Source organism: Mus pahari, chromosome 5, assembly GCF_900095145.1.
Source record: "Mus pahari chromosome 5, PAHARI_EIJ_v1.1, whole genome shotgun sequence".
Classification (NCBI taxonomy): Eukaryota; Metazoa; Chordata; class Mammalia; order Rodentia; family Muridae; genus Mus; species Mus pahari.
Window position 1 is genome coordinate 144203161 of NC_034594.1, and position 24046 is coordinate 144227206.

Consider the following 24046-nt stretch of genomic DNA (forward strand, 5'->3'; position numbering starts at 1 on the left):
CAAGTGTTGAAACACACAAGCCTGTATCATTGAATCTTTTCAACTCAATCCGTTAACACTCCCGTCTTGGCTTACAGGTCTTGGCTCAATATGGTCACGGTCATCACACAATGCAAAATGCATTCCATGTAACTTGAAGAGTCCCTAGCCATAACAGTTCAATGTCAAATGTCTTTTGTGAGATGTAAAGCAGAGTCCTAGCTGTAAGCTCTTATAAAATAGAAAAGTCACATACTTTCAATGCACAATGGCAGAGGAAACATTCACATTCCAAAAGGGAGGGATGGGGCATGGCAAAGAAAGAGCCAAAGATAGGTCAAAACTCAGCAGAGAGATATAAATCTTGAAGCTCCGTATCTGGCATCTTGGGTATACAGTATCATCATGTATGCTCCAATGGATTTGAGGAAGCCTATTTCCATGACCTTCCAACCTAAACCATACATGGCCTCTTTCTCGGTTGTTTTCAGTATCTGAAGTTTTTTTTAGTAGATGCTTTATGTCCTGGGCAGCTCCAGCATCCTTTATGTCCTGGGCAACTCCAGCACCCTTTATGTCCTGGGCAATTCCAGCATCCTTTATGTCCTGGGCAACTCCAGCATCCTTTATGTTTCAGGCAGCTCCAGCATCCTGGAGTCTAAACTGCAAGTTAGGCTTTGCCTTCATAGCTTTATGCAGGCTTACAGGGCAGGTCCATTCAGAAAACCCAACCTCGATACACATTGACTGATTTTCCTCTCCTGGAACCTTAGGGAAAGCTTCAGTGGCTCCCTGGATTTTACATTCTGCATGTGTGGACGTTGCTGAGTTCTGCTGCCACTCCAGGATGGTGCCACAGCTGCTTGGGTCAGGGCTCCAGCAGCCTCTGAGAACTGTGAGAATCCAGGGAAACACTTCCCCAGTCTGATGTGACGATGTGGGACACTCTGTGTTCAGACATTCTTCCTTTTAAATGAAAGCTTTTTTGAATAGGGTTTTTAGTTTATACCTTGAAGTTCTTTGATAGACAGGGTGTAGCTCTCAGTGCCCCTTTTTTGTTGTCCTAGGGCACAGTCTGGGCTCATCTCTTTAACCATCACAGTCGAAGCTGAAAAACTCATTTGAAAACCCTTCATGCTACCTATCAACCTACGTGCTTTCCCCATCTTCCTCTTCCTTTTCCTTGTTTTGAGTTCTGCTGAGGTTTGGCCGGTTGCTATGTGTTGTAATACTCATCACTGGTCCTCAAGGTCCGGCTGCCCTCTGGGACTAGAGAATCCCCACCTACACAAAGTGATGACATGTTTCCCTGCTCCTTAATTTAAAGCTGTTGGGCGAATAAAGATGTCGGCAGCCTATAGCTGGGCAGAAGAGAAGTAGGTGAGGTTTTGGTTCCCAGGCTTGGGATCTGAGGCAGGAGGATCGTGAGGAGGGAAGAGAGATAAGGTGGAGAGAGGAGAAGATACCATTGTGTTGGGGAATCATGAAAATATGGCCACCAGGGCTGGGTCAATTGGAGTAAGAGCAGCCTAGATGGAATGTGGCAAATTGTATATCTGGGATAGGGAAGTACGCAAAATAGCTTAGCGGGTAGATATCTGTCCAGCTCTAGTGCTATAAAGGCTTATTATAAATACAAAAGGTGATGCGTCTTTTATCTGGGAACTGAATGATTGAGATTAAATATTTACATACAATAGTTACTATAACTGTGAATAAAAATGGGGAATGTGACTGTGCCACAGCCTAGATGCTGTGTTGTCTCGAAAATTTCTTCATCAGACAAATTAGTCCACTGCCTATGAACACAGCCTCATTCATAATTACCGGAGAAAGGATGGGCATAGCCAGATTCTTTGTCAGAATGTCTGAATGGGCTGTATCCCAGTCCCCAAGAGTCATTGTACCCTGAAAGCCCTTGAGCCTGACCTTTACTGGCGGGGAGACATTTACATTCAGTCTTTGACAGAAGTTCTCATTTCTGCTCAGAATGGTGAGGTTTTTGTTTTGTTTTGTTTGCAGTTTTTTTCTGGAGAGGACGGAGCGCTGCCGTCTAGATAACATTTTCAAAGCTTAATGGCCTTGGCACGTGTGGCATTGCAGGCAGGGAGCTGGGACTCTTCACCTGCAGGCAGACATGAAGAAGAACACTGAACATGGGCAGAGTTCTGGATCTCTCACAGAAGACCGTTTGGGGATAACCCACCCCCACACGCATGACATCAGCTAGCTATGACGGTGTGTCCCTGTATCCTCAACTGTTAATTGCTCTGCAGAGTGGTGCCCGGCTGGCAGGATATGTAAATGTTTGCAGCTTCCTCACCTGCCCCCAAAGAAAGGCAAACTGCTGTCGGGGAGGAATCTCTCCCACTATGCTAATAGCATTTTTGCTCCAGATATAAGCAGAGGAATAAAGAGCTGGAGGCTGGAGCTGGAGCTGAGGGATGGAAGCAGATCAGGAACAGGTCAGGGAAGTGGAGCAAAGTGAGAAAGAGAGAGTCACATGGCAGTTGGGGTGATCTGATGGGCTAGCTGAGGAACTGCCCCAGCAAACAGGCTAACAGCCTTATACTATACAGATGTGTTTATTATTAAACCCCAACTGGGACTCCAAAAGCCCACCCTGCCACATGTGATAAACGTTCATCCCAGACCCTCTTTCTTAAGGTACCCAACCCATAGCTCCTCCATGCAAGGGCCTACTGTTTACTTTTAGCTTAGAGAGATTATTCTCTAAGTGAAACGTTTTTTCTCTTTCTCCATCCTTACCAAGCCATGCAGTCCTGGAGTTAATTCACAAGTGTGTCTGCCACTAAGGAAATCATCTCCAGCATCATTATCATTTTGATTGTTTTGGAGAGGAAAGGAAAACAGAGAAGAAGGCATTGTTCCTGCAGAGCACAAGCTGTGGAGGGACAAGCCATACATCTCACCTCATCTGCAGCTTAAGAGGGAAGCTGCAAAGCTGGGGCATGGTGGCACAAGCGTTAGACAGAACCCTTCTGATTTTATCATTCCAATCTAGAATCCCTTCCCTACTCTGTTTTTATCTATTGCCTATATTTTTTGGGTAGCCTCAAACAAAGCCATGAAAAACTATCCTGATGTCACGCTCAAAGCTCAATGGACTCTACATGTCTGGCATCACAGACAGGGAACAAGACCACTCCAGCTGAAGGCAGACAGGAGGAGCCAGCAGGGGTCTGTTTTAATCCCCTGAGAATCCCTTAGTCTAAGAAATCTGAGTCTGAGCATGATCCAGGGAAAGGGGTTGGCAAGTAAGATGAGGCTCAGCTGGACAGTTTCTTACCACTTTGGGGATCTGCACAGTGGAATACAGTGTGTTTGGTACATCTTCTTCTGGTCTCCTTTTCTATTAACAAACACAAAACAGTCATGTAGACAAGACCAGGGAGACAACCCAGAGAAAGCAAAGTATAGGAAAGACAAGGTTTGGAGAAGAAAAAGAAGGTTCTAGAATAGGTGTGGGCAGTAGAGGTTCTCTTGTTTCACCTCTGCTATAGTGATGTATAGTAATCACTTTTAAAGAGCGCCATTGCTTTTTATTCATATATTTGCCCAGTTTGCTCTACTGCATTATTTTCTGTATTATGTTTCAATGGATTTCAAAATATGTTGTGATAAGTCTCATGAACTGCGAGTGTCCTAGGGCGGCTAAAGGCTGACGTGAGGTTGTAGTGCTGGTGTTGCAAATGGACTCTATCCAGTAGTTGAAGGGCTCCTGGAGAAAGAGGAAGGATGCCCAGAGAACTGAAAATGGAGCATCACTGAGGACAAAAACGTGATCAGAGATAAACATCCTGAGCTAGTTTAAGTTTGCTCCTGGTCATGCAGAGCAGCCTTGCAGTTCCTCTAGGAGGTAACCTGAGCCAGAGAAGAGGGAGTGGGTGACAGAGAGACAGCTGTGACTTTAGAAATTGATTAGGCTACACACCAGGCCCACCTGCCACCTCCCACCTCCTGTGAGGAATTAAAGACCAACATCATAAACCGTGACAAGGAAAAGGTGACTCATGTAACAGCTCGCATAAGTGTTATAGGTTTGGGTCAGAGTCAGGTGTTCTAAAGGCCACAACTTCTGTGTAGACAAGAATTAAGGTGTGGGGGGAGGCAGGTTGACTGAAGGTTTAGGACTATACATTTTTTTTTTTTTTTTTTTTTTGGTTTTTCGAGACAGTGTTTCTCTGTTTAGCCCTGGCTGTCCTGGAACTCACTTTGTAGACCAGGCTGGCCTTGAACTCAGAAATCCGCCTGNNTCTGCCTCCCGAGTGCTGGGATTAAAGGCGCGCGCCACCACGCCTGGCTAGGACTATACATCTTAATCCATTTCCTCTCTCCATGCTATCTGAGCTTGTAGGGAGACGTCTCAAGGGAAGAGGGGAAAGCCTTAGAGAGAATTGGTCACAGAAAAAAAATGGAGCACTCACTTCTGTGTAAGGGATTGTGTCATAGTCTGTGTTCTCCTCTAAGTGAGGGCACGCGTCGGGCATTTCCTGGTGCCTGTCCACTCTCTTCTTGTCTTCCTCACATCCTGAAACCAGGTTGAGAAAATCAAAGGCCGACTCTCTTACCACCATCTCCCCTGGCCCTGGATGATCCTACTCAGTGTGCCTAACCATCCTACTCATTGTGAAATGGCAATGCTTTCAAGAACAGGGCCATTTCAATGGTAAGATGCAGAAAGTCCTTGACAAATCAGGCTGAGTTAGTCATTGTGTCATGTCACTCTGACAGAGAAAGATGATCTATCTCAAAGTCCGCCTTCGCACTTGACTGTTACTGTGCTTTTCCTCTCTAGCCCACCCTCGACTCTCCCATGGAGAGTACCAGTGTGGAGGGAAGAAACAAATGAGGGTTTTGGGACACAGTGTAGGGCACACTGTAGAGAGTCAGAAAAAGGTGTATCCAAGAGGAATATGTCTAGCCTGAGGTGAAGAGATAGAGGGGTCTTGGTGCTGATTGAGTAGAGAAGACAGGCTGCTTGGGGCACTGACAGGGATGGGGATAGGAAGGGCTGGCAGACCATTGTCTGCCAGGCAGGAACAGAATGAGAATCAGTCATGGAGGTAGGATCTGTGTCATCAGAAAGGCCACATCTCTATGTCCTTCTGAGAAAAGGACAGAAGTGAGCACCTTCTCTCCTTCAGGAAAGAAGGCAAGGAGTACCCCCTCTAGTTTGGAGATAAGACATAGAACTGACTGTGCTCTTCTTGTTGTGTATGTGTATATGTATGTGTGTGTTCATATTCATGTGTGACTAGGTACAGGTGTGTGTGTGTGTGTGTGTGTGTGCACATGAGTGCATGTGCACTGTGGGAAGGCCAGAGGTCAACCTTAGGTGTTGTTCCTCAGGCATGGTCCACCTTGTTTTATAAGACAGGCTCTCTTGCTCGCTTGAACTAGTTAGTTAGGCTAGGACAGTTGGCCAGTTAGCTCCAGGGATGCACCTACGTCCACCTCCCCAGTGCTGAGATTATTAGTACATTCTGCCACATCGGATTTTTTTTTTTTAATGTGAGTTCTGGGATTTGAACTCAGGTCCTTACACTTGTATGGCAAACACTTTATTGAATGAGCTATCTCTCCAGCCACTGAGTCTGCACTTCTTCAGAGAAGAGACCACTCCCTCTAATCTTTATATCTTTAATACTAAATTAACGCTAAATCTTACACACAGATATAATATATTGCTTGAAGGATAAGAGGGAGAAAATATATGAAGACAAATGAATTCATTTTTTACCTTGTCCCTTCTTTATCCACTTAATATGAACAATCAGTGGGACAACAAATAGGATGATCACTGCTGAGATGCACAGGGTGTATAAGATGCCCCTGGGTGAAGTTAGGTCCGTGGCAGCATCTTTAAAGAGAAAATGAGTGGAGGCATGAGGAGGGTGGCTATGCACAGTGGAGTTAACTACGGAAGAGGATCTAACTTTCACTTTCCTCCCACCCTGGTGGTTTCCCAGAGGCCTTTAGTTGACACAGCCTGTTTCCATAGGAACTGGGAGCTAAAGAAAGTTATCATTTCTTCAACCAGAGGCTCCTGGAAAAAGGAGACTGTCACCTTCACAGAGCTTCTGGGCAAAGACGGGGGTTGAGAAACTGTTGCTGACTGGATTCCTGGCCATGCAGATTAAGGCCTGGTCTCTCTCTCCGGATCTCCAGGCGATGGGGAGGGTGGCGCCATCATGAAACTGATTGTCCCCCTGCCCCACAGCTTTCCAGCTGTAGGTCACATTCTCCCCCTCCTGATCCGTGGAACACGTCAGATTGATTATGCACGTGCCGTTCTTGTTGCTTTGCCAATCCATGGTGACCTTGGGCCTTGACAGATGCTCTGTGAAAGAGAAGGAACAACAAAGGAAGTTAGGACTAAACTCTGCGTTCTCGGAGTTGAGCTAACCTTCCATATCCAGCACCTCAGTCTCCCTGGGGAGTCCAAGAAGGGTAGGGAAGCAACAAATCAGAGTAGAATGCCTTATTCTTTTGTTTCTTTGTTTTTGTTTTGTTTTAGTTGTTTGCTTTCATGACATGTGTGTGTATGTGTGTGTATGTGTGTGTATGTGTGTGTGTGTGTGTGTGTGTGTGTGTGTGTGTGTGTAGTCCTATAGGCCTGGCTATCCTGGAAGTGTATTGTCTAGACCAGGCTCAGGCTGACCTCAAACTCACAGAAATCCATCCGCCTCTGCCTCCCAGAGTGCTAGGATGTAAGGCGTGCTCTCCCCCAACCCTTGCAGAATATTATTGTCTTATTATTATGTGGGAAAGTCTGCCTGGCTCTTATCTACATAGCAAGAGTAACACCAGCTATGACAGCAGAAATAACCACGAACCGACCTCCACTAAGCCTAGCTTCAGGGCAAGCACTGTGCTTATTTGCATTTTAGATGTTGTCCATCTTTACCCAGAGGCTTCTTGTCCCTGTCACCTGATTTTCTTGAACACACTTTCCTTTCTCCTCTCCAGGAGAGAATACCAGAGTAACACGTTTCCCTACCATCTCGCTCCCGGCACTTTATGCTTGGAGGATCAGCAAATAGTTTATTGGTGAGATGAGAATGGCATTCATTGTCTACCCTAGAGCTTGGTCCATTAAATATTTTTGCTCAAATTCCTTTCTCCTCTTCACTCCCCTCCCCCAGCTAGACTGTCTGCAGATTATCTACAGATATCTGTTTGTTCCTCCAGTGTCTCTATGGGCCATAAGAACTGCCCACCTCCAGCAAGCCAATCCTGGGTTCCTTCTCCTAGTTTCTCTGATACTGTAGGTCAGTGCACAAGACACCTAACTCTTCTGATCGATAGCTGAGTGATTGTTTTGTAAGTGTAAGTTCCCTGAGCAGTCTTTCCTTCCCCCGTCCCTCCCTCTCCACCTTTCTCTTTCTGTTTCCCAGGCTAGCTTCTGAATCCTGAGTCCAGGCAGTTCTCGTGCCCTGACCTCCAGAGTAGCTATAACTACAGGCATGAGTCGAAGTACCTGGATCTTACCTGATTTTTGTGTCTATTTCTCAATTGCTTAGAGTCTATAGGGGAAGGCATGCAATAAATTTGTATCTAATAATCTTCTTAAGGTAGGCATCATTATCTTCTAAGACTAAGACTTAAAGAAAGCAACTTGGCTAAAGCCATGCACTTAGTAAGTAGCGAACCCTTGACTTCTATCTCTGCGATAGCTACTCTGTTGCTATTGTAGTTGAGACAGGATTTCTCAATGCAGCTAGCTCTAACTGTCCCGGGATTTAGAGATCTGTCTGCCTCTGCCTCCTGAGTGCTGGGATTAAAGGGGCATGCCACCACCGCCTGGCTGACAGTCACTTCTTAGGTTGCCCATTGTCTACACTGCACAACCTCTTATGGAATCTCAAAGTATGCAGAGACCCTATGGGCCAGTTCTGTCATCCATTTGGGAGTCCTCTGCCCCGTGATCCTTGCTGGGTGATCACCCAATCTTGACTTGATTCTCCCCAGTTTCCAGATGCTCATTACATCCGTATGCCAGCCATCTACCAAAAGAGCTGAGCCTGCTTACCATAGACATGCAGCATGTATTCCTGGATGAAGGAAGACTGGTGCGATGCACTGTGAATCTCTGCACGGTAGGCTCCAGAGTCATTCTTCTTCAACTGGTTGAGTTTCATGGAGTAGAGTCCGTCTGGAAAGACTATCCTTTCTCTGTTACTACTTTGTGATGTAACACTGTCTCTTTTTACTATGGCAAGAAAGAATGTCTTGAAGGTCCATACAACATAGTCAGCCTTTATTTCAGTGATATTCAGAGTGAATGTCACAGATCCATCAAGGGCACCGGCCACCTCCTTCAGAGTTCCAGAAGCTGCCGTGACTGCAGACACAAAAACCATAATGTCAGTTCTTGCCACAAATTACAAATGTCCTTTGGGACCTTGGAGAATACTGAGAAATATCTAAGCTCAATAGAAGCAGAACCCCATCCACACAAAAGCATTGAGATCAGAACCTGCAAGGCTGCTGCTACATCACATTCTCAGACACCCCCATCCCCCAAGCTCTTTGGTAATTTTGAAAGCCCAGCTCCATCCATCCTTGACAGGTTCCTGTGTGGGGACAACTAAGGAAGTTTCTATCTGGGTCTCTTAGGACTGCAAAATTGCTCCAGAGACAGCTCTGCCTGAAGATGATGAGCTAGGCTGCCCAGCCTGGGGCCAGGGGTTCACAAGCATGAATCAGGGCAATGGGAGGAAAACAGAATGTTTGTAGTAACAGCAATAGCTGACATGTTTTGGGGCTAGTTTTCTTCCTAGTTTATGATGTATTAGTGGATTCAGGGTCATCCCTGTAAGAAACTTTCATCTACCTGCATTCTAACATGTTCGTGTAGGAAGAAGGAAAACGGTGAGTGTGACTATTGGGGAGCACTCTGTGGTGCTCACTCTGCATGTAAGGGGAGCACTTCTGTGGTGCTCACCCTGCATGCGAGGGGAATGTGGTTCTATGTTCCCCCTCTCCAGTGGGTTGTGAGAATTCCATTGGTCAGACGAAACACAGAAAGCTAGACTGCATTTACCCTGTGCCACCATTGGGTGCTGGGCTTGCAGGAAACACTGAGGCACCACTCAGGGGGTGAGAGAATATAGCTTAGGATGTGGACCTCAGCACGGATGAGAAACAAGGCAGGCTCAGGCTGACCAGTCTCCGTGTAGTCAGGAAAGAAGGGGGCCTGCAGGCCAAGGACAAGCCCAGGGTGGGAGGAGGGGTAGTGTGGGGAGGGGTTTCAGGTTACCTCATTAGCAATTGTCCTTAGCTTAGCAGTGATTGTCTGTGAGTATGGAGGGGCCTTCTGTGGGAGACTTAGACAGTGGGGCTTTGTAGAAGAAGGCCTCCCCCATGCTCTCTATAGTGGTTCTTGATGAGAGAGAGGATTTATGCTTATCTGTACTGTTTATTGACTGTTCATCATGGAAAATGGGTATATACACTTCCTCAGGGTGGACCAGAGATTAAATACCTTTTGCAGGAAGGAGTGTCCCAGAAGGGAAGTTGATTGGCTAAGCCCTCAGGACCCATTCAGATACCTCATTAGCAGGGAGAACTCTATTCTGATCTACATGACCGTTGGTCACAATCCTATGTAGGGAGTGTGGCCATGTGTTCCAGGGTCAGGAATCTTGGTAGGGAGCAAGGAGACACCTTGTCCTCAGATGGGTGCTGGGGTCTCTGAACTTACTCAACCTTACCAAGTTTCCTGACTCAGTCCACTGCCTTACGGGGGAGCACCACCGCTGCCCCTTGGGGGAGCACCACTTGTGATGCTCACTCCGCATGTTAGAGATTGCAATATGGCTTTCATTTCACAAGAAAGTCTTGTTTTTGTTTCACCACAGTTAGCTTGCCACATAGAGCATGAGTCTGAAGCACTTTTCACTGGTTATATGACTCCATCATGAGAGAATGAACTCTTGGTGGAACTTCCAGAAGAAACTAAGTCTTTCCAGTGATGGTGACTGGGTAGTTGTCTGTAAAAGTTTAATGAACAAAACTGGGGGCTCACAAAAGTCCCTTCAATTGGGGCCAACAATTTAAAGCATGTCCTATGACCTTCTTTACCTGTTAAAGTTGTTAGAAGAAGAATTTTTATACCTGTATCTTATATAGGCCAACAATTTAAAGCATGTCCTATGACCTTCTTTACCTGTTAAAGTTTTTAGAAGAAGAATTTTTATACCTGTATCTTATAGATCAAGACCTACTTACTCTCTTAATTACAGGTCTGGGCAGGGTGGGGGAGATCTACAAACTTTTTGCTAAGATAATATTCAAAAGTACTTGCTTCTTTTCCTGGAACAAATTTCTATTTTCAAACACGTTCCCTTATAGTTTATCAACCAGCACACATATATACTCTGGATTCCTCCAATATTTTCAAATGATCTAGTTAAATAATATGAGTTTTCAAGGGACTCCCTACTTCCATAATAGGAAGGCCAGGAGGTTTTAAGCCGCATTTACTTTAGTTAACCAAAATATGTAAAAATAGTATGAGGAAAAGTTAGAGATAAAAATCTAACTTATTTTCTTTTTTTAAAAACCAATTTGATGATCTCATTTTTTCATTTCAACAACAGAGACAGAAAGGGTAAATATTTTGAAGTCAGGTAATGATTGGGTATCACTTGTGCCCCATGTGGGTCCAATTCCTGGACCTTCAAGTAATCTAATTTTCACACTAGTATTGAGGGAATATATTTGTGGTATATATTAATCCTTTTCTGAAGTAATAACAAAATATGTGAGGCTGAATAGTTTATAATAGAAAGAGGTTTACTTAATTTACAGTTTGGGAGGTTGAAACTCTGAGTATACAACACCACACGTGAGGCCTTTGGTGAAGACTCTCTTGGTTGGGTCACAAATTGGTAGAGAAACAGAAAGAGAAGCAGTGCTGAAGAGGCCAAGTACAGAATGGTTTCATTATAACAAATCTACTCTCAGGACACTTACTGCCAGGAGGCAGCGGTGATTCTCTCTCAGCACAGTGTCCTTGTCACCTTCTGGGAGGCCTCGTCTGTTGAAGGTTTTAACACCTCTACTTCTCCACAGTAGGGAACTAGATGCTGGTATCAAACTCATGGGCAGAGCAAACCACATTCAAGGCAGAGCAATGTGGTTAAGTGACAGAGCTGTGACAAGGTGGCTTCAGTGTGTTAGTTAGCATGTGTGCATGCATGCAAGCGTAGGGGAAGGTTCACTCTCTCACTGTGGGTCTCTATTTTCTCAGGGTAAATGTCACCAGATGTGAGTAGTGTGGAGTAGGTGTGAAGAAATGGCTGAGATTCACTGAGCCTTGTTAGAATGGAAGTGGAGAACAACACGGGGCAGAGTTCTCCATGACACAGCTGCCATACTTCTCTCTTCTTTCTCCTCCTTTTCTTTTTTCTTTCCTTTTTTAAAAGCAAGGTCTTATGTGGTACAAACAGGCTTCCAACTTGCTATACAGTTAAGCGACCAATGATGGCCTTGAACTCCTTCTTTTTTTTTTTTTTTTAACTAAAAGATTTTTTTTAGGTTTTTAAAATTTTGATTTTATGTGTATGAGTGTTTTGCCTGAATGTATGTTTATGTATGTATATCATGTGTGTGCCTGGTGCCTGCCAAAGTCAGAAGGGGGCATTTGATCCCCTGGGACTGTTTGTGAGCCACCATGGAGGTCCTGAGAATGAAGCCCAAGTCCTCTGCAAGAGCAGTGAGTACTCTCAACTTCTGAGCCATCTCTCCAGTTCTGTGGCCTTAAACTCTTGATCTTCCTGCCCCCATCTCCCAAGATCTTTCTTCTATCTTACGTGTATCTTCAGGATGGACAAAGAAGTTAACTGAAAAAATCTCTCCCTGCCATTTCCCAAGCAATGAACAAAGGGCAGGGCTGGTAAATTCCAACCAGTTTGGTTTTATTATCCTTGACGACTGGGAAAAGGGATCTAGGGACCACAGACATTTAAAAATAATGATCTAAAATGAACTGAAACTGGGTTTTTGTGTTATCTTTACCACATCTAGGTATGACTACAGTTTGCCCGTATCTAAGTAGATCATGTTTGATTCTTTTTGATTATTTTATTTATTTACATGTCAAATGTTGCCCCCCTTCCCAGTGCCCCCTCTGCAAACCCCATCCCATCCCCCACCCCCTTTGCCTCTAAGAGGGTACTCCCCCCCACACAAACCCACTCCTGCCTCTTTCCTTTAGCATTCCCCTTTGATGGGGCATTAAGCCTCCCCTCCCATTGATGCCATGGATCCACCCATGTATACTCTTTGGTTGCTTGTTTAGTCCCTGGGAGCTCTGAGGGGTCCAGTTAGTTGATCTCATTGTTCTTCCTATGGGGTTGCGATCCCCTTCAGCTCCTTCAGTCCTTCCCTAACTCTTCCATTGGGGTCCCTGGGCTCAGTCTAATGGTTGGCTGTGACTGTCTCCATCTGTCAGATGCCATATGCCAGGCCTTTTTTTTTTTTTTTTTTGAGCTAAAAATCAGAACCAAAGGGTTTGGGCAAGATGGTTGTGATTCTTGCATTCACAAAGTTGTGAGAAACAGACAATTGAGCAACTACATGTGCTATGAGAAGGGAAGCAATGAGCACTGTGAGGAGGGTCGAATGGGAGGGCTAAACCTGACCTGTGCAATCACAAGGCTCTAGAGAGTAGACTCACGATCACTCCCAACCTTTGGACACAGACCGTGACTCTCATCTGAAAACTTGGCCCTTGAGAACTGCAAAGTGAGGCTACAAATCAGATCACATAATGCTATAAGTACGTTTCAGATCGTTTTTGTGCCGGGCCACATGTTTTCTTGGCTGAGCACGTTTGTTAGACAAGTAGAGTCTAGCCACCAGTACCTTCCTGAAGATCTGGGTCCCAGAGACTCACCAACCTCCCTCAGATGTTACATTTCCACATGCCAACAGGAAAGGGTGCAGCTTGACTTCTCTGTGTCCACTTCATCTCTCTCTTGTTACCCAGTAGCCAAGTGGTTTAAGTCTGACAGCGCTCAGCTTAAGGGACTGCCTTAGAGTTGTCACGTGACCTAGAATGGTCGTATCCGAGAGAAGCCTGGGGCTTCAGCTCTAAGGCCAAGATAAAGGTATAAGGCTGTAGGAAAAAATACAAAACCCATGGGACAAGTAACCAGGCTTCTTCCCTTTCCTGATCCATGTGTGTGTGTGTGTGTGTGTGTGTGTGTGTGTGTGTGTGTGGACACAGATGCATGATATGTGTGTTGTGGAAGCCAGAAAACAACTCTGGAGTCAGACGTCTCCTTTCACATTTATGTGGGCTGTGGGACTTGAGTTCAGGTTGCCAGACTTGGGTGGTAAGTGCCTTTACCTGCCAAGCCCCTGGGTTCAATTTTTTTTCTTATTTTATTTTTATTTTATGTTCACTGGTGTTTTGCCTGCATTATATCTGTGTGAAGGCATCAAAGCCTCTGGAACTGGAGTTATACACAGATGTGAGCTGGCATGTGGTCGCTAGTAATTGAACCTGGGTCCTCTGGAAGAGCAGCCAGCGCTCTTAACCCCTGAGCCATCTCTCCAGCCCTTGGTTTACTTTCTTTTAATTTCATGCTATTTTTGTGCTTCAGCTTCTCTGTCTATCTGAAATAAATCTCACTGAAAACCTTGTTTAAAGCCATACCTTGGGAATACCTTGATATAAGTCTTCATTTTCATCTTAACTTTTCAAGAAATATCCCTGCTCTGTGGTAACTGTGTGTGTGTGTGTGTGTGTGTGTGTGTGTGTGTGTGTGTGTGTGTATTAGCCAATGACCAGTCTATAAGTATTAGGTCTCAGATTGCCCTGTGATGGCATGGCTCTACCCACAGAAAGATATGATGGGCTCTCTTCCTCCTAGAATGCTACAGTATGAAAAAGAGCTCTCTGTCTTCAGTGGGAATCAAGGGACCCAGGATCCACCCTGGTTCCTCTACAGTCAAAATTCCAGATGTCTGTAAATAAGTCTGCTGGGCTTATCTTTGTTGATCTTCAGAACAAGCTCAGGAGATAAGAGTTAGCACAATCCATTTTATAAACGAGGATACTAGGGCTGAGTGACTTTTCCAAGGCCACCAAAATGGCAGAGGTGTAGCTCAGTGGTAGAATTCCTGGTGGATGCCCATGAGGCTCTGGGTTTGACTCTCAGTTTGAGAGATGGGGGAGGGGCAGAGATCCTCCATCTCAGAGGCCTATGTTTTGATTTTTTTTTTTTTAAATTTTTCACTTACCATTTTGAGTTTTAGTTCTCTAAAACCTTATAGGAAGAAAACCACCTTCATGTCCTAGGAATTTGGGGAAGTTGGAGAGCGAATGTGGATCTGAAAATGTGTTGACAAAAACAGAGCAGCCTGACAGCAAGGGGGGAGGCAGGAGCCAAGGGCAGAGGGTGCTTTGAGAAGGCTTCCCAGTCTTTCCACTTTCACATCTGCAACGTGTGAGAGAAGTAGTCCCCCAAACAGGAATGGACACTTCTTAGTGAGCCAGAGCCTCAGGCACCACAGCAGTCCACGTGTAGAGGCGGATGGTGCTGGAACAGACCATCTGTCTGCCTCTGCCTTTGTCTCTCGTGTGAACATCATCACCTCTAAGAAATACTGCAGAGTGGAATGAGACTGCATCTCCTCTCTCATCAGCTCCCTTTCATCTTGTCACTCCTCCCTCTTGTTATATTCTCCCAGAAAGATCAAAGGTAGCAGTCACTACAAACTCAGAATGGAACCCCAGGAGGAAGACACAGGGGAGGGGACTGGGGTCCAGAGCTCAACTGCTTGCCAGCTCAGTCCTCGAGAATTCTACAAGTGCACCACCACATGAAAGCTTACCTCCTCAAGGAAATCAAGACCAGAAGGTCTCAGAATGGGGAGGAATCTTCAGGTGGTAACAGTCCAGTTCCATTCTACTGCTCTGACAGGGAGACTGGCATCTAGAGACTTAGGGTGACATGGGAGGCCAGAAACCAAGACTCTAAAGGTGAGATTTTCCCTATGCCTCTTGCTACAGTTGGAGTTTCAAGATCTCAGTCTTTCTGGTGAGCTCAGGGAGAGGTTTAAATCTGGCTTTGGGACTTTCTCACTTACAGAGGGGGTTCAACCACACGTAGAATCACTTATGCATTTGTTTTTGTTTGTAAGTGAGAAGTATTGCCCACATAGGAAAAAGAGTGGTTTGGAATATATTGTCCTTTAGCTAACCTTTCCTTTTCTAACACCCCCTGAAAATTGCATTGTAATGGGGTACATAAAACAGAACTCACATAGTTCCCAATTCATCACACCCCTTGCCCAACAAGGCCAACCTGCCTCATTCTGGCTGAGTCACTGTGCCTCTTGTTGGTCCTCCACTCCATTCTCTTCACTGCTTCTGGCTCTTTGCAGTGGTCCTCCGCATCCCCCACAACTCATCCTTGTTTTCCTTGAAACCATTGCATTTGTCAGTCATTATAAAACACTCAGAGGAACAGACTGCTGGACCTTTTCCTGACGAGAACATCAAGGCTGCAAGAGCTACCCGCCTTGTGGCTCCTGTCAAATGGTCCAGAGTGGCATCCCATTGATGCAGCATTTTCCTCAAAATAGTGCTTCCTGTTTGCTGAGGGGGTTTCCACTCCCTACCTTGGGCTCATGTACCTGGAGAAGGAAGAAATCTCCTCTGGTTCTTGCTGTGAAAGACCCAGTTCAAATGTACTTTAACTGAACACCTTTCCAATGTCAGGTGTCATAGTGGTGTAAACATTTGGTGGCCTGGAAGCAGCTCCAAGTTTGGGAACTCAGTTTCTCCTTTACCTTGTAGTCACTATGTACTCTTGTCTATGAAGGGTGAGCTCTCTCGGCCTAAATTTCCTTATCTTTAAAGCCATGTCTATAGATTTGTAAGGAGATGGTATAAAAAGCACCTTGGGGTATTAGGGGCTTAAGAGGTAGTTGTTATTATTGAATTAATTTGCCTTTGATATATTACTTTAAAACACCAAGTAATTCTGCAAGTTAGCTTTAATTATCGGATATGCACAGGAAAGCAAAGTTCAAAACTGCTTGATCAGAGCAATTTGGTATGAAGTTAAACTAAGAAACTCTCATCCATGGTCTGGACTGCTTCCACTGCTCTGCCCATTGGAGGTTCTAGGACAACCTCTGACTCTTTTCAGCCATGGCAGGCATAACACCAGACTTGCCCACAGTTTACCAGAGCAGGGTAGCAGGGGACTCGGGTTATAGACCATTGCGCTACATATATTTCAGGTGAGCACCTGGGCTTTGCAAAGCCCTGGCATGCCCTCCCCTACCTCCCCCGTAAGTTCTAATTCTGATCATCATTTCCGTTCAGGGAGAAATTTTAGAAACAAGACTGTTTTTTGGACACGCTACATAGGCCAGGTGCTTCCTAACAAAGCAAGCTTTCATGAATTCAAGGAGGGGCGACAGTCTGTAGATTTGAATCAGAATGGTCTGCTATGGTGACCAATGGATTGAAAATGCTATGTGGTTTTGGGAGCAAGTTATTTCAGGTAGGCTTAGAGTATACAGATATGACAGGTCCTGTGTGGGGAGAGAAAGACAGAAACAGAGAGACAGAAAGAGAGAAACAAACAGAGAGAAGTGAGAGAGACAAAGAAAGACACAGAGAGACAGAGAGAGACCCAGAGACAGAGACACATAGAGAGACACAGAGAGAGACAGAGAAAGAGAGAGAGACAGAGAGAAGCCGAGAGAGACAGAGAGACACAGAGACAGACAGGGAGACATAGAGAGACAGAGAAACAGCACACCTTCATAGCCATTATTCCTTGTGTGAGAGAACACTAAGTCTTTCATGACTCTCATGCCTATAATAGGGTCATAATGTCCTTCAGTCTTTCATAGGAGTAAACATAGAGTACCTATAATAAATTAGTTTTCTAAATAGAGGCAGATTAAGATGCTTGGGTTAAGAGAATAAATTCAAATAGTTCCTTTCATCGACCTTATTCCTATACATAATCATTAAATCTATTTTGAGACATTTAATTAAAGTACATCTATGAACAACACACAGGTATATAACTTTACTTCTAAATTTGTCTTCAAAAGGAAGGGAAGCTAAAAGACAGAGAGACTCTGAAGTCCAGGGAAGCATTCACATTCTCCAATGAACTCATAACAGATCAGGCTCAGAACACAGGTCCCCTGAAACCCAGCCCACAACCTCTCAGTCTCCCTTTCCCTGAGTGGTCAGAAGAGACTTAGTCCCAAGAGCTGTTTCTTATCTTCTCTGACCAGGTATCAGTGATTAGTTAAAAGGACGAGGAAGTCAGGAGAATGGGGTAAGGTATGGTTAGACTCACCTCTTAGCTGCCAGAGGACAGAGGTAAAGATGATGTACGTTGAGAAATGAGCCATAGCGTTTGCAGGTCGTCGGTCACTAAAACTGAGCAGAACTCACCCTGATAATCTTAGTTCTCTGGTCCTCAGCTGGGATTTAAATTAAGTAGGAGGAGTCACGTTACAATGAGTCATCTCACGTTTTATGTCACAGTAATAAATAAGATTTTCAAAAGGAAGGAAAGAATGATTGATGAGACTTTTACTTTCTATGCCAGGTGAAGAATCATACACGTTGTAGGATTTTTTTTTTTTTTTTTTTAATAGAAGTGGTTTGCCTTCTTCTAGACTCAGAAACAGGAAATAGGTTAGATGGGGGCAGGGAGGGCAGAAGGGAGAAAATAATATTGAATATGCTTTTCTAAATGCCAGGTGTTGTGCTAAGAGTGTATATATTTACATTATTTATTCTTCACATGAACTCTATGAATGAAATTCTAATATACATCCTATTTTCCAGTTGAGAACTTACAGCTTAGCGCCTATGACAACAACATCTAAGGCTCCTTTTGGAGCTGGAGAGATGGCATAATGTTAATAACACTTGTTAATGTTCCAGAGGACCTGAGTTCTGATCCCAGCACTGACATAGGGGGATGCAGGGGGCTCTGACACCTTCCTCTGCTCTCGGGGGGCACTTGAGAACATGACACACTCACATACAGAGATATACACGTATACATAAATAACAATAAAAATAAATCTGAAGCAAGGTCTTCTAACCAAAATAAACTCTTATGGGAATAAAAGGATAATTTATAGAGTGGGAGAAGATATTTGTAATGTTTACCTCCCAGGAGGGATATGAATACATACCTAAAGAAGTCCTCATGCCAATAAAAATTAGGAAGATAAACCAGGACTGATGGATGGTCCATAACATTAATTTCAGTTACTTGGGAGGCAGAGGTAGGAGGATCTGTGTGAGTTTGAGGCCAGTCTGATCTACATGGTGAATTTCAGGCCAACCAGACTATGTAGTGAGACACTGTCTCAAAAACAATGTAGAAAGATAACTCGGTAGTCAAGAGACTCAAATACTTCATTAAGACTGTGATCAAAAGGTTGATGGAGGAAACTCCCCCCCCCCAAAAAAATACAAATATGCATGCTTAAAAGCTCAACCGTGGCATTTCTAGAAGTAAATTAAAAGAAAAAATCTAGTGTTTAAATGAAAGGAAAAAATGTTAAAAACAAAAAGAATAATCAAACAGTAAACTGCAGACTTAAACCTAACTACACTAATGCTTACAGTAAGTAATCAAAAGGGAAGATTATTAAAAAGATTAAAAACATTTTTTCAGGTGTTTCTCAGCAATTCAGTATTCATCAGTTGAGAATTCTTTGTTTAGCTCTGTACCCCATTTTTTAATGGGGTTATTTGAATTTCTGGAGTCCAGCTTCTTGAGTTCTTTGTATATATTGGATATTAGTCCCCTATCAGATTTAGGATTGGTAAAAATCCTTTCCCAATCTGTTGGTGGCCTTTTTGTCTTGTTGACAGTGTCTTTTGGCTTACAGAAGCTTTGCAATTTTATGAGGTCTCATTTGTGTATTCTTGATTTTACAGCACAAGCCATTGCTATTCTGTTTAGGAATTTTTCCCCTGTGCCCATATCTTTGAGGCTTTCTCCCACTTTCTCCTCTATACATTTCAGCATCTCTGGTTTTATGTGGAGGTTTTTGATCCACTTAGACTTGAGCTTTGTACAAGGAGATAAGAATGGATAAATTCGTATTCTTCTACATGATAACCACCAGTGGTGCCAGCACCATTTGTTGAAAATGCTGTCATTTTTCCACTGGATGGTTTTTAGCTCCCTTGTCAAAAATCAAGTGACCATAGGTGTGTGGATTTATTTCTGGGTCTTCAATTCTATTCCATTGATCTACCTGCCTGTCGCTGTGCCAGTACCATGCAGTTTTTAATCACAATTGCTCTGTAGTACAGCTTAAGGTCAGGCATGGTGATTCCACCAGAGGTTCTTTTATTGTTGAGAATGGTTTTTATTATCCTAGGTTTTTTATTATTCCAGATGAATTTGCAAATTGCCCTTTCTAACTCTGTGAAGAATTGAGTTGGAATTTTGATGGGGATTACATTGAATCTGTAGATTGCTTTTGGCAGGATAGCCATTTTGACTATTTTAATCCTGCCAATCCATGCAGTCACTAGATATGCACTCACTGATAAGTGGATATTAGTCCAGAAACCTAGAATACCCAAGATACAATTTGCAAAACACAAGAAAACCAAGAAGAAGGAAGACCAACGTGTGGATACTTCATTCCTCCTTAGAATAGGGAACAAAATACCCATAAAAGGAGTTACAGAGACAAAGATTGGAGCTGAGATGAAAGATGGACCACCCAGCGTCTACCCCACCCAGTGATCCATCCCATCATCAGCCACCAACACAGACACTATTGCATATGCCAGCAAGATTTTGCTGAAGGGACCCTGATATAGCTGTCTCCTATGAGGCTTTGCCAGTGCCAGGCAAATACAGAAGTGGATGCTCACAGTCATGTATAGGATGGAACACAGGGCCCCAATGGAGGAGCTAGAGAAATAACCCAAGGTGCTGAAGGGGTCTGCAACCCTATAGATGGAACAACAATATGAACTAACCAGTACCCCCAGAGCTCATGTCTCTAGTTGCATATGTAACAGAAGATGGACTAGTCGGCCATCATTGGGAAGAGAGGCCCCTAGGTCTTGCAAACTTTATATGCCCCAGTACAGGGGAATTCCAGAGCCAAGAAGTGGGAGTGGGTGGGCAGGGGAGCAGGGCGGGGGGGGAGGGTATAGGGAACTTTCGGGATAGCATTTGAAATACACATGAAGAAAATATCTAATAAAAAAAGATTAAAAACACCGCCCTCCGAAAGAAGACCAAAGTTTCTAGTTTACACTTTCAAGATCCAGATGGGGCACACAGGAAAGCAAGGGGCTGGTGAGACAGTGGGATGGGTGGCAGCTGGCTGCACAGTAATACGTGTTCTTAGAAGACAGGTGAGTGCAGTGGTGCTAGCTGTGAATTCTGAATGGATAAAGTCCAGCTCACTGGATTTCAGGAAAGAATCCTGGGAGTGGAGCTGTGAAGGGAAGAACAAGGGGGCAGGGTCTGAACCTGCAAATTCGAGCCCACATCCAGGTCTGTCCTAGAATGTGAACTTGACTCACTTCTGCCCTTTTCCTCTCGGCTTCTCAGGAGGCTGACAGGGGCACTGGGACACAAGCCACAAAGGCGTTAGAGACCCGCTTCTATGGACATTCTGCCTCTTTCTCAGCATTCAGAAGCCTCTATAATTCACACCCCCTTTTGCCATCCTCGGAGCACTGAGATATAGTGTCTTCGTTTTTCACATGTTGGCAGGTTTTTATTTATTTTTTAATTTTTTATTATTTATTTATTTATTGGGGGGCTGGATCGTCTAAGTTAGGTTACTGTTTGAATTTTTTTTTAATTGGACTTTTCTTTTAAGAGGAATCTTCAAAATGTTAAAAAGTGACAGGGTTGCACTAAGGTTGGGATTTTTGTTGTTGTTGTTGTTGTTGTTTGTTTTTTGTTTTTCTGCTTGGCAGGTATTTGCAGCATCATCAGGTTAGGCCCCCTCCTCCCCTGAAGAAGACACTACCTGGAAAAAAAAATGACTGTTATCAAAGTGAAGACCCATAAGGAACATACATTAATGACCACATAACAAACAACCACCCCTTAATCTCTGCTCATTGTGGGGAGTAAACAAATATGAATAGATCAATATCACTAAGGGAGGGATATCAATATCACTTGTGGGTAGGAATAGGAGGGACAAGAGCAGAGTGACTTGTGAGGGAACAGTATGGACAGAGACGAGGGTGGGGGAACGAGGCAGTTTTGGTTAAGGGTAGAATGAAAGAGAAAGAGAGTTCAAGCAATATAAAGAATCCTAGATCTTGGAAGCTGGGGCCACGGAGACCCTGCAAACTGGGCTAACCTATGCTCGTTGGGAAGCTGATGGGAAGGAAATTAAGAATTAAAGAATAGAGAAAAGGAGGGGGGAGGAGAATAAAACTGACAGTGAGTGCAAGAGAGAGCTCACAGCAGGACAGTGCTGTCTGGTGAAGGGGACCTGGCTTGAGTGTGAATCAAGTCCAGCCCTTCTAGTCTCAAGTGTCTTGGTGGTCCTTCCTGGGGTCTCAAATGCTTGTTAACCCCTGAATGGTTCCTTGTGAGGCTGGGTCACAGATGCTGGCCTCATCCTTGGGAAGTGCCCTGGTGCGTCCTTTCCAGTGTTTGCCGGGTCACTTGGAACCTGGATATTTGCACAAACTGCACAGGGTTCTGTCCAAGATTTCTTCCCTACAGTCTAAGGTATTCTGCCAATAGCCAGGTGGTGCTTGCTTCTGTGTCCTGAAAATGAACTTCATGGCTGGTCTTGGACTCTCAAACTTCTGACTCAATGGAAGTCTTTAGTTTTATTGCTATCTCTCTTTTCTTCCCTCTCTTCGGTTTCCCCTTTTTAAAAAATATCTCGATTGCAAGTGCGATATGAAAGTAGAAGTTGGGAGGCTGAGCTGGAATGGTCTAAATGGGTATGGTGGCGGTAGTGGAGGTGGTGGGGGTGGTGGAAGAGAATGGCAGATGGGGGAAAACCAAAAGTAAAGATTGGAAACTTATTATTTAATAAATTTATTTAAAATTTAATAATTAGAATTTAAACAAGGTTACCCTGCATGGGTGGCCAGAACTGAATGGAAATACCAATGTCAGGTGGACAACATCTTACCAGTTGTCTGTCAGGGAGGTTCAGGGAGGCCCAGAGGCTCCCAAAACAGAACAGGCTATCACCACTGCTCTTGACTGCCCACCAGAATTTGATGGTAAGACCCCATTGCTAAAGAGACCAAGCACATACTTGGGATACAGAACACAGAGAAATCAAGCTGCAACTGAATTGAAAATCTCCTCCCCGCTGGCTAGCTTTCACAGCTCTGCAAGGCACCATGCAGGCTACTGGGGGAGAAGAGCCACTAATAGTCTTACCTTTGAATGCTGCAAGCTACAATACTGACCTACCTGACAAGATGTACCCATTGGTACCACAGTGGTGTGATTAAGATCTGAATAGCCAGTTATTTTCTGATTGGATTTGAGGCCAACCAGAAAGAACCCAGGTTTGATACTGTAAACTTAGTCCAGAACCTGTGGCTGGGTGCTTCAGAGCCTCTCAGGGGGAACCCATTACTGCTGCTTTGCTAAATGGACATACTGTTAAACTGCCTTCTAAACACTCATGTTTATACCCACAGGTTAGCACTACTTTCAGCCTTGCTCAGAGATGTCTCGTAGCTGTGGGCAGTGTTTAGTGCAGAGACTGACAAAGTCCGGAGAATCGGTGATGGTGGAGTACTTAGTTTTAAGCAAGGCATCTGCATCAGGGCTCAGGAAACACTGTGGAAGAAGGGGTGGAAAGAATGTAGGAGCTAGGATACAAGGAGGTGTGCTGTGAAAAGACATCTTCTGATCATGACACATCCCGTGCGCTCACGAGTTTGCTGCAGCTGTGGTTTGCTGCACAAGTTCTGCCAAGCTTGGGCCTTCAACATTTCATCACGGATAGGAGTGAGGCTCATGGAGCCCTCCCCTCCCCAAGGGACTGTTGGCAGTTAACGGTTGCTGGGGGAAGGAGTGTCGTGGTCTTTGATGTTGTTAACACTGACAAATAGCAGAAGCTCTAATAAACGCCCACCAGTGCTCATGTAGGTACCAATAATTAGATTCTGTGGAACACACACACACACACATACACACACACACAAGCCAAGCGATATGAGGCCAGGTGTGACTGTTATGGAGGGTAGTCTAATCAGAGGAGAATGGATGGGAGAGTAACAGGTGTGAAAGTGACTAAAGCTCACCATATTTGTGAGGAAACTGTCAACGAACAATCTCTTTTTAAAAAAAGAATAAAAAAACAAAGATGCCCATTACTGAGAGTATAGTGTAGGTTCTCCTGGTTCGTTCTCTCTCTCTCTCTCTCTCTCTCTCTCTCTCTCTCTCTCTCTCTCTCTCTCTCTCTCTCCTCAAAGGCTCCACAAATCCTCTGGACTATCTGGGACAGACTGGGATTTCCTCTGTTCAACTTTTATCAAAGTGGAGAGGGTTGTTTTTTTGTTTGTTTAGTTGGGTTTTTTTGACTATTTTCTACCTCTTCTGATGGCTTTAACCAACTTAGCTCAGTGTATTCTCCAGAGATTCTTCAGGTCATGCCTGTGTGTTATCTACCATCTTTCGAAAGCCTGCCGAGATATCTTCCCAACGTAAGGTCATAGGCTGACAGTTATTTGTTCATCTTGACCTACTTCAATTAAGAGCCAGAGGTGTATTTTTCAAAGTACATCCTATTAGCAAACATTTCATTAGCAAAGCCGGGACAATAACCCACATCAGTGACAACAATTCCTGTCATACTCTATCCTATCATAGACATTAATGAGTATTGCTTGCTTTTGTAACACATTATACAGATGTGGACAGTGATAGAAATAATAGTTATTAGAAAACATTGTAATAGTGGGTAAGAGCACCCGACTGCTCTTCCGAAGGTCTGGAGTTCAAATCCCAGCAACCACATGGTGGCTCACAACCATCCGTAACAAAATCTGATG

At 44.3% G+C, this 24046-nt stretch overlaps 1 protein-coding gene across 3 annotated transcripts; it reads right to left on the reverse strand.

Annotated features, from left to right (window-relative positions):
• Nucleotides 1-1166: 1166 nt before the first annotated feature.
• Nucleotides 1167-17486, reverse strand: Slamf7 (SLAM family member 7). 3 transcript variants are annotated; one of them, XM_021198667.2, is made up of 7 exons: nucleotides 17352-17486; nucleotides 8036-8347; nucleotides 6071-6343; nucleotides 5744-5863; nucleotides 4428-4531; nucleotides 3290-3352; nucleotides 1167-2104 (listed from the first exon to the last, which is right to left on the reverse strand). In XM_021198667.2, exons 1-7 carry the CDS (start codon nucleotides 17404-17406, stop codon nucleotides 2033-2035), a joined length of 999 nt encoding a protein of 332 aa, XP_021054326.1. In that variant the 5' UTR covers nucleotides 17407-17486; the 3' UTR covers nucleotides 1167-2032. The 3 variants fall into 3 exon arrangements, with proteins under 3 accessions (XP_021054326.1, XP_021054327.1, XP_021054325.1); XM_021198668.2 differs by lacking the exon at nucleotides 4428-4531 and having other exon boundaries at nucleotides 1625-2104; nucleotides 17352-17423; XM_021198666.2 differs by lacking the exon at nucleotides 1167-2104 and having other exon boundaries at nucleotides 3212-3352; nucleotides 17352-17423.
• Between the last annotated feature and the right edge of the window lie 6560 nt (nucleotides 17487-24046).